General features: G+C 37.0%; 1 protein-coding gene across 1 annotated transcript in view; it reads left to right on the plus strand.

The window, feature by feature from the left end:
- Window positions 1-16,819, plus strand: part of LOC110030792 (histone deacetylase 6) — a 46,535-nt gene that overhangs the window by 4,744 nt on the left and 24,972 nt on the right. Inside the window, exons 2-3 of the mRNA XM_020733711.1 lie at window positions 11,601-12,041; window positions 12,384-12,526. Coding sequence (XP_020589370.1) covers window positions 11,601-12,041; window positions 12,384-12,526 — 584 coding nt within the window. The remainder of the gene's footprint in view (window positions 1-11,600; window positions 12,042-12,383; window positions 12,527-16,819) is intronic.

Raw genomic sequence — 16,819 nt, forward strand, 5'->3', positions numbered from 1 at the left:
AATCCCAATCTGCCCCTACATGCTTCCTGCCGGCACTTACCAACTTTGTCCTCACCCTAGGGTGTTGTCACTTTGCTTGTTGTCATTTATTTCATGCTTTCAAGAGCCTTGGTTGTAACCTCTCTAAATTTCAACAATAAAATTTGCATTTATTTGTGATTTGGGTTAACTTCGGTATCATTTGGTATAAGAGCTAGTCCAACCCTACTCTTATCCTAGATTTTCCTAGCATCTGCCCCTAGCCAAGCCACATCCACCCAATTTTTTTTCCCTATTCCCATATCATAGCGAAACTTTAATCTAACCCTAATTTTCCTTTGCTAATTTTCGAAATCAACAATCCTAAATAATGTTTTACGCCCAATTTTACCTCCCAACTCTAAATTCTAGCTACACCACCAAGAAGATATATGCCCGAGCCTACATGGGAAGAGATACAACGAAAGATCCGCCGACTTCATTTGAGGCTCGCGGACATTGATGTTGAAACTTAGTGGGAAATTACTCTTGATCGTGACAAGGAAAGTCGAAGGGGCGAAAGAGAGTAGAATTTCAACCTCTTCCATAGGGAGGATTTCAGTGATGAAGAAGACAGACTATGATGCTTTGGAATCCATTATTAGAGTAGGCTGAGAGAGAAGACACCACATATGAAAGACACAAAGAGTTTAGGATAAAGGTGGAACTACTAGAGTTTGATGTAAGTATGGTTTCAGATGACTTTATCAAATGACGACAGTTAGTTGAGAGGGTCTTCAAATACAAAGAGGTGCCAGAAGACGAGGGTGAAGCTTGCAATCATCAAATTGAGGAAGAGCATTTCTTTGTGGTGGAAAACTTTCAGAGACAGAGGAAGAGAACAGACAATGACAATATTGCTAAGTGAGAGATGACGAAGAAGTCGATGCAGAGAAAATATCTATCTTTTCATTATCGACAGGATATATTTCCGAGACTTCACCACTTACAATAAAGAGATATATCTGCTGAGGAGTTCACAATACAATTTAACTAGTTGCAGATGAAGTGTGAGTTGGTCGAGTTTAAGGAAGATTCTATAGCCCAATATCTGGGCAGTCTGAAGCCCGCCATCAACCACATTGTGCAGCTATAGCTCTATTGGACACTGGGAGATGTCCAGACCTTAGGCCTGAAGGTGGAAATACAACTTAAACAAAATGGGCAACCATCACTAGTCAGACAAACATCTGCAATGGGAGACCTTAATAGGAGCTCGTCTTAAGGAGTTGAGAAAACTGGTTGGGATAAAGACCTAGCTACCTTGTGCGAGAATAAATCTGAGAAAAGTAGCACACCAACTATAGTCATCGCCAAAAAATGCTTTAGATGCAATGGATTTGGGCACATTGTCTCCAATCGCCCGATGAGCCTAGCTGTCTCTTTTACTGAACAAACACCGTGGAGTTGGTTAGCGACAATGAGACAACAGAGGAACAGTGTGAGGTGTATCATCTTCTACCGTATGCATGTGAGATGCGCGTGGTTCGATGGGTCCTACAGACTGAGGTACGAGATATCCACAGTGACTTTGCCACGACATATTCTACACTCGTTGCAATGTAAACGAGAATGTATGTAGTCTCTTCATTAATGGAAGCAACAACAAGAACGTGTCGGTGTATGCACATGATAGAGAAATTAGGCATCATGACTCAGAAATATTCCCAATTATATTCTATGATGTAGCTGCATGAGAATAGCGTTAACATTGACCGGAGGTGCCTAGTAGAGTTTTCGATTGGAAGTCAGCTGCAGAACCAGGTGTGGTGCTACTTGGTACCCATTGATGCCTGCCTTCTTATGTTGGGGGGGATAGTTGCAATTCGATCGTAAGACTCAACATGACGGATTCAAAAACACTTACTCCTTCACATAGAAGTGAAAACACATAATCTTTTTTCCTTCGGCAGAGCCAGAGATCACATGTGCCCTTGTTACAAGAGTAACGTCGGTGGAACCAGTTTTGGTGACAACAGAAGATGATAGGTTTGAGACATGCACAACAAAGAACATTTTAAAATATCACGATCGATACCTTATTTTCATGGCCACCACTATTCAGAGAGGTTTAGGTTACCCTCACTTCAGATCATGTCAAGTCGATCGTGGATTACTTTGGGAGGACTCGACAGTATATGCGAGACACGTAAAATCAGTTCAAGTTAGTATTGGGCTCCCACAAGAGTAGATTGATATGGATGTATGCTCACAAGTGGGGAAAAATTCTCAGGTGTTTTGGGAGACGATGTAATCACCAGTGGTATCTATGTGCTTCTCGGACTGTAATAGATGATCTGTTAGCCCCGAGAGCTTACAACTCCATCATCGACAACAGATAGACGAAAGTTTCGACGACTGAGGTCGAAGTTTCTCTAAACCCATGAGACTGACACAGGGCTCCCTAGGGGGGGGCTGAACCGACTGGTTCAGCTTAATCGCTTCAGGGAAGAGGGGAGCAGGCCTGACCGACAATGTTTATGGGCAAAGGTTGCCTCTCAATTAGAGGGGCCTCTCCCTCTTAATTATCGAATATATATAAGATATTTTACATCATCAGGGTTAAATTTTGATTGAGTTTTTTTTGTCAAAACAGCCTCTAGCATCCCCTTTTTCCTTTCAGGGCTGCAACCGAGGACGAGTAATGCTTGGGTGTATCTCGCTCTAATGTTGTTATTATTCCTGATGTTCTCCTCCTCCACAGCCTACATCGTCCCTGTTGCAGCTGCCGGAAAACCATGCGTAGCTATTCTCATGCAGTCCCCGTTGTTGTCTCCCTTCTAGACCCTCCTCCTCTCTCCGTCGTTGCCTTCCAGACCTGTCTCCCACTGTACCGCTGCTCTCTAGATCAGACTCCACCCGCCACTGCCTTCGAAGCACACGTTCCACTCACCGGCACCTTCGATTGCTTGCCCTCCTCCTGTTCCCCTTTTCTGTCACCCCCCTTGAGAATCCAAGCTCCAACCTGCAGCTGCAAACCCCCCTTCACCCTAACTTGCTGTCCACAACCCGGCCTTCCTCTCCACTTGTTGCCTTGAATCCTCTCCCATGCCCCAACCTGCTGCCCTTGTCAGCTCTCTAGCCTTCCAATTCCCGCCGTCACCCTATACCCATCTTCCAACCGTTGTCTTCTACCTTGCTGAACCCGCAACCCCAACCTATCTCTACCTGCTTCCAACTGGCACTCACCACCTTCGTACTCACCCTACGGTGTTATCATTATGTTGTCATTTATTTTCTGCTTTCAAGAGTTTTGTTTGTATTTTTCTCTGTATTTCAACGATAAGATTTGCATTTCTTTGTGGTTTGGATTAACTCTAGTATAAGCTAGGCACTTTGTCAAACATTTAATCAAATTCAACTAGTAATAGTTAATCACATGACTCAAACTGTGCTCTTGATTACCTATAGTTAAATTGATTATCGCTTTGGCGGTCACTTGCCCCTGATTGATTTAAGTACTCATAGATTAGTATCACTGTTGTTGCATTAATTTTTTGCGGCAATAACATAAAAAACACGAGACAATAAAAATGAAAAATCTACAACGTCAGATAATCAATAACGAATCAAAATAGTAAACCTGAGTTAAATCAAGTGACTCTCCATGATCAGTTTTCCTTTGAAAAGCGATCCTTAAAAGATTTGAGCACGGTTATCTTCCAAAGGAGTTCCAATGCTATATTTAGAGGAGGTAACTCTTTGCAAGCTGCACACCGTTGAAGTCAATAAGTCTCAGGGGAATGTGCTTCGCTTACATCAGTAAGTGTGTTAAAATTATATTATTCCATCACCTCCAAAAAGCAAGTTAATTCACTAGTGCATTGAGAATTGGAAAAATGGACTATTTGAGAGCCCAAGCAATGTTTAGATACATGTTGAAGCTGCAAATGCAGTTAGTTATCCTGACAAATATGCAGAATAATTTATGCTTGAGAAAATAGTAGACTTTAATGCGAAATTATATGTAATATATTTTCTTTTGGGCTTTAAAATTAGAATAGAAATTTATGTAACAGCAAAAAGTAAAGAGCCAAAGAATGTTGAAGATTACTTGCTTTGGGTTGCCAAAGATCGATTCTTTAAAATAAAAAATCCTAAAGCATATAAAGTAAAAAAAAACCTAAGTTAATGTTATTTCATTTTGAACAAGCTTGTCTAAGTTGTCATGGGTTAGGTCATCTGATGTGGCGCATGGACTCCAGGCAAATAACCTAGTCTTAATTGAATCTGGATCGTACTAGTCCATAAAATTGTATGGACTATTTTAGAGCCCAAGCAATGTTTAAATACATTTTGAAGCTGCAAATGCAGTTAGTTATTCAGACAAACATGCAGAATAATTTATGTTTGTGAAATTGGGAGACTTTAGTGAGACATTATATTTAATATATTTTCCTTTGGGGTTTAAAATTAGTATAAAAATTTATTTAACAACGAAAGAAAAGAAGCCAAAGGATGTTGATGATCACACGCTTTGGGTTGCCAAACATCCATTCTTTTAAATAAAAAATCCTAAAGCATATAAAGTCAAAACAAACCAAAGTTAATGTTATTTCATTGTGAACAAGTTTGTCATGCTTACCTCTGTAAGTTATCATGGGTAGGCCATTTGATGTGACACATGGACTCTAGTCAAGGCAATAATCTAGTCTAAATTGAACCTGAATCGTACTAGTTCATAAAACTGTATTTGGTTTATGTTTTATTAGGTTTTATTTTTGTTAGATAGGAATAATTTCTTTTATTTTAATTGATATAATTTTAAGTCTAATTAAATTTATTTTTAATATTGCATTCCTTTTCTATAAATATGGAATGGAATGATGTTATTTTGCACTATGTCAGAATTAATTGATCAACAATTCTCCTCTCTTGTTATTTTTTCTCCTTTCTCTTTTATAATGGGAATAACATTTTTGAAGGCCCCCCACTCACTTATGAAGTACCTTGATTTATATCCCCATATCTCAATTTCTTCGCAACAAAAAAAAAAGAATCTCTTTCCTCTTAAACTTTTCCTCTCTTTAATTCTCTAACACTCAAAGGTTAAATTTAAAAAAAAAATACAAGAGGCAAACAATTTCAAATCGAATATAGAATATTTGCAAGGAGATCTCGCCCTATGTGTGTCTCCATTCCTCTAGAAATGATTATCATAACTAATATAATCATCTTTTAAACCTCTCAGCAGCTTTGTTTTGTTGATATTGTAGAAAACCCATTGTTAGCCATGATTAACCTTGAATTTGGGGTCTCTTGGATTATCTTTAGATTTTCTTGGATGAGGGAGTTTGTTGCTCTATTAACTCACCAATAGTACAATAAAAGTTCTTAATAAAAGAAATAGTAGGTAAATGTAAAGAAAATATAGTAGATTAGATAAACAGAAAAATTGTAAGAAAAAGTAGGATTATATTATAGATCCACTATATTTCATACATTACATTAGAAAATAGTAGTACACATGTATTGGGTGATTAGAAATATTTGGAAGGTTTTAGTTGCATGGAGTAACTTGAATAGATGTGATTAGTTGGGTGATTTTAATCATATGGCAAAAATATCTTGGTTTGATGCTGCAGTTGACCTATTTGCAATGTGGAGTGACTGTCACTGTTAGACCCCCTCAAGTTGATATTATGTGGGCAAATTGTCAGCTTGTCACATAATATGAGAAGCAAGGTGTTGGTAGAGCTTTTATGTGTATTTATGTAGGTTTATCATGAGTGTTGATGTAGGTGACTTGTATTTCTTTGGACATATTCACAAATAACGTGATAATCTATTTCTATATGTTTTGTTCGAGCGTGGAAAACAAATTTGTTGGCGATTGTCATTCCCGAGGTGTCATTATGGTAAATAACCGTGGGTTGAGTTGTAGAGACTTCAAAATCCTTGCAAATGATGATGAAGCCAGATGAATTTAGCTGCAGCCGATGATAAACCTTTGTATTTGGCTTCAGTGGAAAAGTAAGCCATTGTGGGTTGCTTTTTCACATGCTATGAAATGAGTACTTGATCAAGATAGGAGCAACGTTTCGAGGTTGATTTGTGATATATGAGGTTGTTTGCTTAGTTGGAGTTTGAATAGGTGTGAATGGTTAAGGAATGAGGAGTTCTAAGGTGAGGGTGCCTAAGATATCATTTCATGTGTTGATGGTAAATGTACAAAGGAAGATGAAGGTGTTCGCAGAGATGGTCGACATCAAAGAATATGTCTGGTTTGGTGATGGTTAGATATTGGAGCGGGCTAGCAAAGTGATAATAGAGATGTTGATCAACAAGCAATTGATTAGAATTAGGATGACAATATTTCACTTTGGATAAGGCATTGGATTTGGGCTTGCAATTTGCCATACATGCTTTAGTTATTATGATGGAGGCATATTGTTCTTGCACTTGTATAATGCCAGAGGGGTATGGTGAATGTGGCTGCCTAGGAAGTGAGAGATGGGATCAATAACTTTTATGGCTGATCCAGTGTGAAGGTTGTGGAGTAATTTACCAATTATTTTGACTTCCATTGTGATAATGAGAATATTGTCGACGCAGTGAAGTAGGTAGAGATGAATGTGATTTTTTTTGATATTTGAAGAGTGATGTGTTGACAATGCTGAGGTATAAGCTGAGCTCAATTAGGTGATTGGAGAAGGTCTTGAACCATTGTCATGGGTCTAGTTTGTGGCCATAGAAGCCTTCTTGAACAGACAAATATGATGGTAAATTGTGAATTGTGGTGAGTTGGGGTTTGATGCATGTAGACTGTTGATGGCGGTGTCATGTAGAAAAGTTTTAGAGACGTCCAATTGAAGAATTGGCTATTGATTATGGAGGGTGATTGTAAGAAATATGAGTGTATTGGGTATTTTGGCAACAAGGTTAAATGTTTCTACGTTGTTAATATCATATTGTTGTTGAAAGCCTTGAGCCATCAGGCGATCTTTGTATTGAGTAGTGAAGCCATAATTGTTGCGTTAATTTAATATGTCCATTTGCTGCGGAGGACATGTTGATTGTGTGGTGGAAGTACCCATGTTCTTTGGCTTTATAGAGCTTGGAATACTTGGGCTATTTCTTGACGCTGATGAACATACTTTGCTACTTGATCATAGATTGGTGGCTCGATTTGGAGGGGGCTTGGGTGTGGAGGAAATCAAATATTCTTTTGATCTTTAGGGAGCCAATTTTGGATATGGTAATCCAAGGGTGTGTAGGTTTTGGGTTTGGTGGTGAATGTAATGATGATGGGCGTTTAGGTGGGTGGCAGTCTATTCTTGGGATGATGGAGGGGAAACATAAGGAAATGCAACCTGTATGGGAAGGGAAGTTGTTGGGTGTGTGGGAGGGTGACAGGCAATGTAGTTTGTAGTGGATTTGCAAAGGTTGGCACTAGTGTAATTAGTTGATATCGTTTTATGGCTCCTAGAAGATGTTTAAGAAGTGGATCTAGTAGGTAGGTGGTTGTGGAATAGAATGGAAATGATATTATGTAAGGTCAACAATATTTGGAAGGAGATAAGAGTCACTTGACAACTGTCTGGGCTAAAAACAACAAAGAGAACCACTAAACGACTTGTATGGATGGTGAGAAGGTTTGCCACCTATTCTTGACAAGTTACGAACACACCACTTGTAAAATGAAGATGATACAATATTCCTTATAACATAAATCAGAGAACATAATCTCCAAAATATATAAATTTGAGAAAAAAAGATTTTAAACTAGAAAGTAACAACATATAAATAGTTCCTCATGTAAAAAAAACTCTAATTCTGATAAAAAAATATTAAAAAAGATGTCTACTAGGGGTTGACATTGACATCAGGTGGGAAAAATCTCGCTATAGTCATACGATGATGGGATTTTTTTCTGTATCCCGCTCGTTTCACAAGATTTTCTCAATCCGGGATGGAAGAATCCCGTGCGGGAGCTCATGTATCAATAAAGATGCAACATGAGTAGGATTTGTTGTTGTTGAATGATTGGTTGAAATTTTGTAAGAGGGGTTTTACTGAAAATAATTTGTTTGGATGTAACGATTTGAGTTAAAGTACTGATAACTTTTGCTTTAAATGGAATAACTCTAAAGATGCACAACTTGGAGCGTGGTTGGAGCTCGTTTTGGCGGAGGGGAAATATTTAGGGAAAACATGCGCAATCATATATTTTGAGGTGAGTGTAGTTGTGCAGGTGATTGTATGGTGATTTGTTTTCAATGACTTTTGATGACATTCAATTTATTGAGAAAATAACAGTGAGTAGTGTTTCAACCCACATAGAGTTAGGGAGAAGGGTTGGCTAATAAGGCTCGAGTGGTTTCCAAAATGCATTGATGTTTTCGTTCAACTAAACCATTTGTTCTGGCGTACGAGGACATGTGATTTAATGGATAATGCCATGAGCCTGTAGGAAACTGGAGAGGGTTATGTTATCTTATTCACCACTACCATCGGTTCGCAGAATCTTTAGGCGAATTTGAAATTTAAGTTTGACCTTTTGTTTGAACTTTATCAATTGGGTAATGATTTTGGCTTTGGGAGCACGGGATAGACCCATCAATACCAAGAATAATCCATCAACAAAGTGTATATAGAATCAAAATTCTTGTGTCGAGGCTGTTGGAGAAGGACCTCAAACATCTTAGTGAATTAGTTCAAATAATTTTTATTTGTCATTACTAGAGTTTTAAAAGGCAAATGATGACTTATTATAAGAGCCGTAAAAAGAAAAATTAGAAATACATAAAGGGGTTGCTATTTGGAGATTTTAGCAGTGGTTTGGTGGTTGGCGTGACCTAGGCAATGGTGATATTGACTTTTGTAGATAATTTAGTGGATAATAGAACTTTCTTTTAATGAAGAATGGGGTAGAATTCGTTACGACAAGGTTCGTGGAGAAGAGTTTGATGTGTTTTCCAAATCTTGATTTGGTAGCTATAAGAGTCAAAGCATATATAACAGTTATTTTCATATGCTAGCTGTGATATGGAAATTAATTTTTGGGAAATATGAGAAGTGTGTAGAAGTTTAAAAAGGTGGAGCTTACAAGTTGGTTTTGGGAGCATACCTCGTCTTCTCTATTGATTTGGAGGAAGTTATTGCCACTAACATATATTTGATCAGCTCCTTGATAAGGTTCCACTTGATGCAGGTTATCCAGGTCAGTTGTAAGAGGACATTCCAATGTCCAAGCACCAATCTTTGGCTTGGGAGGAAGATCTTACAAGGGCAGTGGTAGCTGATGGGGTTGAGGGCTGGTAGTTTGGATTTAGTCAATGTAAGTATTGAAGGGCTATGTCTCCTGGTTTGTTACTTTTTTGACAAGTTGTGGGGTTGGTTCTTTTGGGATGTCGATTTGGTTGAGGAGAATGTGTCAGACAATGAGGGGTTTGGCATGACATCTTCCTCTGGGAATGTTGAGGCTGCTTGGACCTAGTTGAGTGTGGAGCAGTTTGAGGTTTGATGGACGGGATTATGTCTGCGATCATTGGCTAGATTGATCTTCTCAGGAGTAAGTGATGTTGCTCTAAACTGATTTGTGTTAATTTCGTTCGGATGACTATTTTGAATGACGTGATGTTGGTAGGCTCTTGATGATATATAAAATTATATCTTCATTGTCTATGTTGGATGCGACTGCGAATATGTTGCAATTTCAGTCTTGATTTGCATGAGAGATTGCATTATTTGGTTCTTCATGGAGACATTATACAACTCATTTTTGAGATGAATCACAAGAGATTTGAATTTCACAACTATCAAGTAACTGTAGAACCAAAGAATTAAATACCAAAAAAACAGGCATGCCACCTAAGATACATAAAAAGGAAATTTTGAGGTGACTGCACTCTGATACCTGAAATATTTCTGGGATATTTACACACATGCCTAACATGTCTGATGTATTTACATATCTAACGCATAGTTGTTCATATTTAGGTGCATTCCACTCACATATTTAGCATCACATAAAAAATACCACCAAAATTTCATCTTTAAATTACATTATAAAATAACCCCTAAATATTTCATGTCAAAGTTTTTTTTGCTATCACACTCTAAATTTCATGGCAGGTGTCCGGGTTGAGCACTTAGCGTAAGATTGTTGCTCTCATGGTGGAGAACAATATTTTGTTGGATTTTGGTCCATGAGCATCTACTGAGTGTGAGCAGGGTTGGCTATGAGGTGAGTAGAAAGATCATTTATAGCTTTAGGTGCCATGGAGTGTTGCCTTTTGAGTAATATTTTAAACCCAATGTCTTTGACAATTTTTTGCAATTGGGATCTCCATATAGATAGTCGTCGGTAGTTAGAGGGGGTGTTTACTATGGATTTGATGTTGGACATGAGTAACTTGAGAGAGAATGGTATGGTGGTTTCACCTTTGTTGAGAGAAATGAGCCATCATTCAGAGAGGGTATATCTGAGTGCTTTATTTCAAGGATCGTGAATTCTTGGATGGGGTGGAGCAAGAGCTTTGAAACCAAGTAAAGGGTAAATGCAGAGAAACGATAATAAGATTAGATATACAAAGAAGCTGTAAGCAAAAGTAGGATCATATAATAGAACCACTGCATTCCATATATTATAGTAGAAACAACAGTACTACACATGCGTGTGCACACACAAAGCTTCCAGATATTTCTACTTACTGTACTTATATACATATATATATATGTACATATATACATATATATATATATATATATGTACATATATACATATATATATACACACATCTAGAAGGTTTCAATCACAGGGAGATGGAAATATCTTGGTTTGATGTTGCAGCTGCTCCACTTGCAATGAGTGAGTGGCCGTCACTATTACTAGACTTATGACAAAATGCCAGTAGTCATCATAAGCCTTGTGAATTCTTTTCAATGATCATGAGGAAAATTATTTATTGGAGGTCAGGGGAATCCTTGGCCTTTGATTAATATAAAATCTCAACTAAGTAGTTGTCCGTTATCCATTCATCAAAACAATCACAAAGTTTTCTAACTTAAATTCTCTTGTGCCTTTTCAGAGCCCACATTGTCCTAAAGTCAAATGCTAGAATGAATCTATCATAATTGGCGGCATGTCAAAACAACCAATTTCAACAATGGTGTCTTAAACTCATTGTTCATTGAGGCAACTGAGTTACATGTGTTTAAAGTACTCTAGGTGTTGCAAAGAAGAAGGGTAATGACTCGATAATTGCATTGAAAAAAGTGTGTACAAAACTGATTTTAAGTAAACAGAGAACCTCGTGGTTACACTTATCGTAGAAAATACACAACTTACTGAATAAGTGCTTCCATATAATTCAGAAGTCAGGGGAACTGTAAAGTGTTACTGAAACTGCAACCTGCACTTTACTCTCTTTTTATGTGCCATTATTTAAGCACTATCGAATTGGTTTAAAATATAGAACTTATGCAAAAGCAATCTGCTTCTACATTTTCTTTAGTTTGTAGGATTAACTTCATTTTCCTTTTTCAGATAATGATATTAAAGTTACATTCTTTTACCTTGATCAGCAAATTATGTTGATTAGCCACCTTGTTTTTATGCAATTTATTCAAATATGCAGCGTGTACTATATGTAGACATTGATGTCCACCATGGGGATGGTGTTGAGGAGGCTTTCTATATAACTGATAGAGTCATGACCGTCTCTTTCCATAAATTTGGGGACTTTTTTCCAGGAACTGGTCATATCAAAGATGTTGGCTTTGGAGCTGGAAAATATTATGCTTTAAATGTTCCACTTAATGATGGAATTGATGATGAAAGTTTCCAGGGATTATTTAGACCTCTGATATCGAAGGTCATGGAAATATATCAACCAGATGCTGTAGTTCTTCAGTGTGGTGCAGATTCGTTAGCTGGGGATCGGCTAGGTTGCTTCAATTTGTCTGTGAGGGGTCATGCTGATTGCTTAAGATTTCTTAGATCTTTTAATGTGCCTCTTATGGTTTTGGGCGGCGGCGGCTATACAATGCGGAATGTTGCCCGTTGCTGGTGTTATGAGGTATCTATACTTGTTTTGTAGTACATAGCATACAATTTTTATGTATTTGCATATATCCCTCCTAAGCTTTCATATTTACACACATAGCACTCAAATCTTTAATTTCACATCAAAAATAGCACTATTATCACATTTAAAAGTGATACGCCTTTTTGTGCATAGGCTTAAATTATGAAAGTGTTATGCATGTAAATATGAAAGTTGAGGTGTGAAATGTATAAATGCATAAGAATTGTGTGCTACATGTGTATATTTTCCTTTTTTGTATCATATTTTTTACTTTTCATGGTTGTTAATGCACGTTATCTTTATCTTGACGTTCATTTCAACTTGGTGCTACAGACGGCAGTTGCTGTTGGAGTTGAGCCAGATAATAAGTTGCCTTATAGTGAATATTACGAGTACTTTGGCCCTGATTATACCCTACACATAGAACCAAAAAATATGGAAAATAAAAACTCCTTGAGCGATCTGGAAAAAATCAGGTATGTTTCAACCACGCATTTTAACTCGAGAAATTGTTATTTTTTAAGTTATTTTAATGAGCTTGATGTTTTTCATCCTTTTGATTTCTTCCAGATTTGAATTGATTAATATAGAGTGTAGTGTTTGTTGTGATCATGCGTCAGTTATGTGTGCCATTTGTACATGGATTTTTCAATTTAAAAAAACCTGCACATAAATTTGTAATACGGCTAAGCTATAAGGTAAAAATGGCTTTTTGAGAATTAGATGCCTCTAAATAGAGGCACATGAAATAAGGTGCATGGATGTTAATATGCTTAATCCCTGGATACCATATGATAATTTTCATAGAAGTTATATAAAAATTGCAGTGGGGAACATCATTTAGGGATTAATTTTTTATAGGTTATTTGCAAAATTAACACCCAATTACCAATATTTCCAATGCGACTACCAAAATCTTAAACAACACTGTCAGTAAATCTTCAATAAGTTAGACATGGCACACATAAATAACTTTGATAACTCTTTTTTGGCCAAGTATTGATTTTGTAAATAATCAAGTTTCATGTGGCTTCCGGTCAACAATAGTTAAATCTATGTTTTGTTAAATGTGGGGTTTCAAGTGGTGGGAATCGAAAAGCTTATGTTGGTGTGTTTCATTTTCAACTCCGATTTTTAAAATCTTGTTTTCATCCCAACCGACGTTTAGGGTGTTTGATTCGTACATTTAGGTCGACCGGTCCCAAACGCGGTTTCAGATTAGTGTGCATTTGCTAAGCCGGAAGGTGGCCTACACTTCGGGGATTGCAAATAAACAATCCCTTGTGGGTTTGCGTTTGTACCCTTGACTCGCCTTGGTCTCCGACACTATATTGCCTTATCTTCTAACACTTCATCTTCGCTCGTCTTCCTCTTCCAAAATTTTATATAATATGAACAGAGGGGTGTCAGTCAACTTTTTGTGATTTTTGAAAATTGAAAATAATTTTGAAATTTAATTTAATATTAGAGGTATATAGTTATGACTTTCAAATTAGGGTATTTTAATTTTGGAAAAATGAGACCAAATGGATCTCATTAGTCTAATGGTTTGCATAATCGTGTCTGATACCGCGAATGCTGCACTTTCCCGAAAGATAATGTATCTCGGTCATGGACCCAATCCTACAAACTAAGAGATTTGTGACATCCGTTTGGCCTGTGAACCTTTTATGTGTGACCTACCTAATATAGAAATTAAGTAGGGTTTATTTTACCTGGGTTCTAAGTTTCATATAAAGACAAGCCTTATAGTTAATTACATCCCAAATGACAAGGGTCACTTGAGAAAACTTTCAATAATGATTAGATGTATTATTCTTCAAGAATTTAAAGTTTAGTTTTTCACGGTAGGACGTGGAAAAACAAGTGAGAGTGACTCAAGTAGTAACAATTATCTTCAGAAATCTAAAGGAAGGAAAAGATAGGGGACGTCACAGACCCTGAGGAGAACCCTCAGTGACTTTCCAAACTATCCTACTGTGTGTCTGCATTTTGGAGATGATGTTATTCAATTGTTCACTCCTGTCAATTTTATTATTTGAGACTTACATTTGCTTAATACCTGATTATGCAAATAGCCTGCAAAGAGATGAGAGTTTACGTCGTAACCAAAGACAACCTCAAGACCTAAAGCGAATTAAAACTTACGTTGCACAACATGGTTGCACAGGTGCCTAAAATGAGTGTGAGGATTTACGTCGCTCTGGGCAAGTTACCTCGAAGTCCTATGAGTTGTTATTTAACATAAGGAAAGATTTGTTGTTGTAGACTTGTTTGCTCTCTCGAGAATGTCCTTCTGCAGGTCCTCTTCGTGCTACCCACTAGGCATACTCCAAGTTCCTCGTCGAAATAGCAGTCCTAAAGTCTAAGGTTCAAAATAAGGTTCAAAAGGTTTTACTGGTTTTACTAGGTGTGTTCCAAAGTTTTGGTTTTTTTGTCATTCAAGCATTATGAGGGGATTAAAGTTGATTAAAGCGACACCGGTTAGAATTTCACGGATCCCTCGTTCCGATGCCACTATTTTCTTTTGAATTTACTTAATTTAAACGAGTTGTTAAACTCATTTAAACTGGGGAGATCTCGTTACCAACCGAGGTTACCTCATCCGAGGGGCTCCCGTAAATTCAAAATTACGTGTTATGTTTTTTTTTGTTTTTCTTTTGTTATTTTTGTTTTGTTTTGAAAATGTTGTTTAATTTTGAAAAATGATTTTGCTTTGAAAACGAAATTGCAACCAGACATGCGTGATATATATTAAAACAATATTAAATTATGATAATAAAAAAAACAATACCTGACGTATCTGCTGTTGTTGTTTTTACTGTGTGGCTAGCTCCTAAAGTAGAATATATTTGCAAGAAATTTAAATAAACTTGCGGGGAAAGTAAGTAAAACGAGCAAACTCAGCACGAAAGTCAGAAAAAAAAATCGAGTCGTGGAAATAACTAGCAAAAGAAATTCGTAGTCACATATGGAAGACCAGGTCTGGGTGTAAGGCATTGAGTGGGGGCTCAGAGCTGGACTGTGTGCTTCCCGACCTTGTACAAGAGCTACCTACCCGACAATCTACGGAGGACAATCCTTAACCTCGATTCAAATGAGTAACCATAGGCTTTTATGAGTTTTCATAAAAAAAAATTCTTTGATTTTCATGCAAAAGATGTTCAAATTTTTTTTTATGCAGAGTTCTTTTTAACATGTAGAAGAGATTTTGTTTTATTTTTTATAAATATTTTATAAAGTTATGTAGTCCACAGGCTAGTCACTCTAATCGTGCTAGAACTATTGGCAACCTAAGATTGTCAGGGGCAACAATCCCTCCAAGAGTCGGCAAATAGTATCATCGGTCATTTCCTCTCCCTTATTAAAGGTACTTGAGGTATAAGATACTATTCTAATAATCTCACTTCGTACCCCTCGTTTAATCACACATAAGCAATGTCGTCATCGCCCTCGCCACCTAGACCCTAGATTTATTCTAGTTCTGTGATCTATATGTGACTTTAACAAATGTCTCCAATTGCCATGAGAGTTTGAGTGTAATGTTCAAGCTCAAATCTCGGTGCATTGTGTTTCACTGTAGGTTAAGTCATTGCGGGAGTTTCACTATTTGATTTAATCAAGGAAGTCGTTAAACATATCTTGGTGCATCCTTGTGTCTAGTATTTTAATCGATTCGTGGATTAATGCAAGTGATTAGTTTCATCATTCATTTGAAAACTAAATAAATGAACTCTCACTTAGGGTGTGTTCCTAAAATTTAGGAAAGATTATGCTTATAACTTGAGCTTGTAGTGATTTAAGGTGTTTTACCCTTAATTAAGTGTTTTCCAACTAATCCTCAATTATGTTTAAGTGTCTTCCAAATAATTAAATCAGAAATTCTCTTATTTTGCTTAACCATTAAGCAAGAGAAATTAAACAAACCAAAAGAAATGAGAAAACCAACCCATTTCCAAAACTAGCAAAGCTAAGGGACAAAATAACAAGTGAATTAGTCTAAAAGTATTTAAACTCTTTCAAAATTGTAATTAAATCGGCCTTTGAGAAGAGTGCTTAAATTTATTACAAGGTTGTGTTTTGATGGGCCCGAAAGTTTTCCAACTCAGTATAAAAAAAAGAAGCCCCTAAAACACCAAATAGACTTAAAAAGTGTAGCCTAAAAGTCACGAAATGGAACCAAAAATTGCATCCTACAACAATACTTTTAAAGCCTTAAACAGGCCACCAAACAACACTCTTAAAATGCCCCAAAAAAAAATTTTAAAATTCCAAAAAAAAAAGCTCTCATGTAAGACCCCAAACAACACTTTTAAAATTCCCAAAGTGCTCTCATGTAAACCCAAAGCATCAATTTTAAATGTCCCAAAATCAGCTAGGAAAGTCAACCCAAAACAGTGTGTAAACTTTTCAAAATCAATTAACAAGCTGACTCCAAAACACTACGTGAATCGGTAGGCAAAGCCCTCAAAATCGCAATTTTTAAACCCTCGAAACAACAGGTAAAACAAGCCCCCCAAGGGAGGCATCCAGAAATAAAAGAACATAGACCCGCAAAGAAGCATTTAAGCCCTGGAATAACGATCATCTCGAGTTTCGTAGTATTCCCGTTTGAGTGCTCAAAGCACAAAATCAACAAATGTGTATTTAAGATCAACAAGTAAATGGTCATTGGAACCTCACAATGTTTGTATTTAAGTGCTTGAAATATAAAACCAGCAACGCATCATTCAAAATCAGCAAGTAAATGGTCATTGGGACCTCACAAT

This window comes from Phalaenopsis equestris, unplaced genomic scaffold (assembly GCF_001263595.1).
Source record: "Phalaenopsis equestris unplaced genomic scaffold, ASM126359v1 Scaffold000761, whole genome shotgun sequence".
Classification (NCBI taxonomy): Eukaryota; Viridiplantae; Streptophyta; class Magnoliopsida; order Asparagales; family Orchidaceae; genus Phalaenopsis; species Phalaenopsis equestris.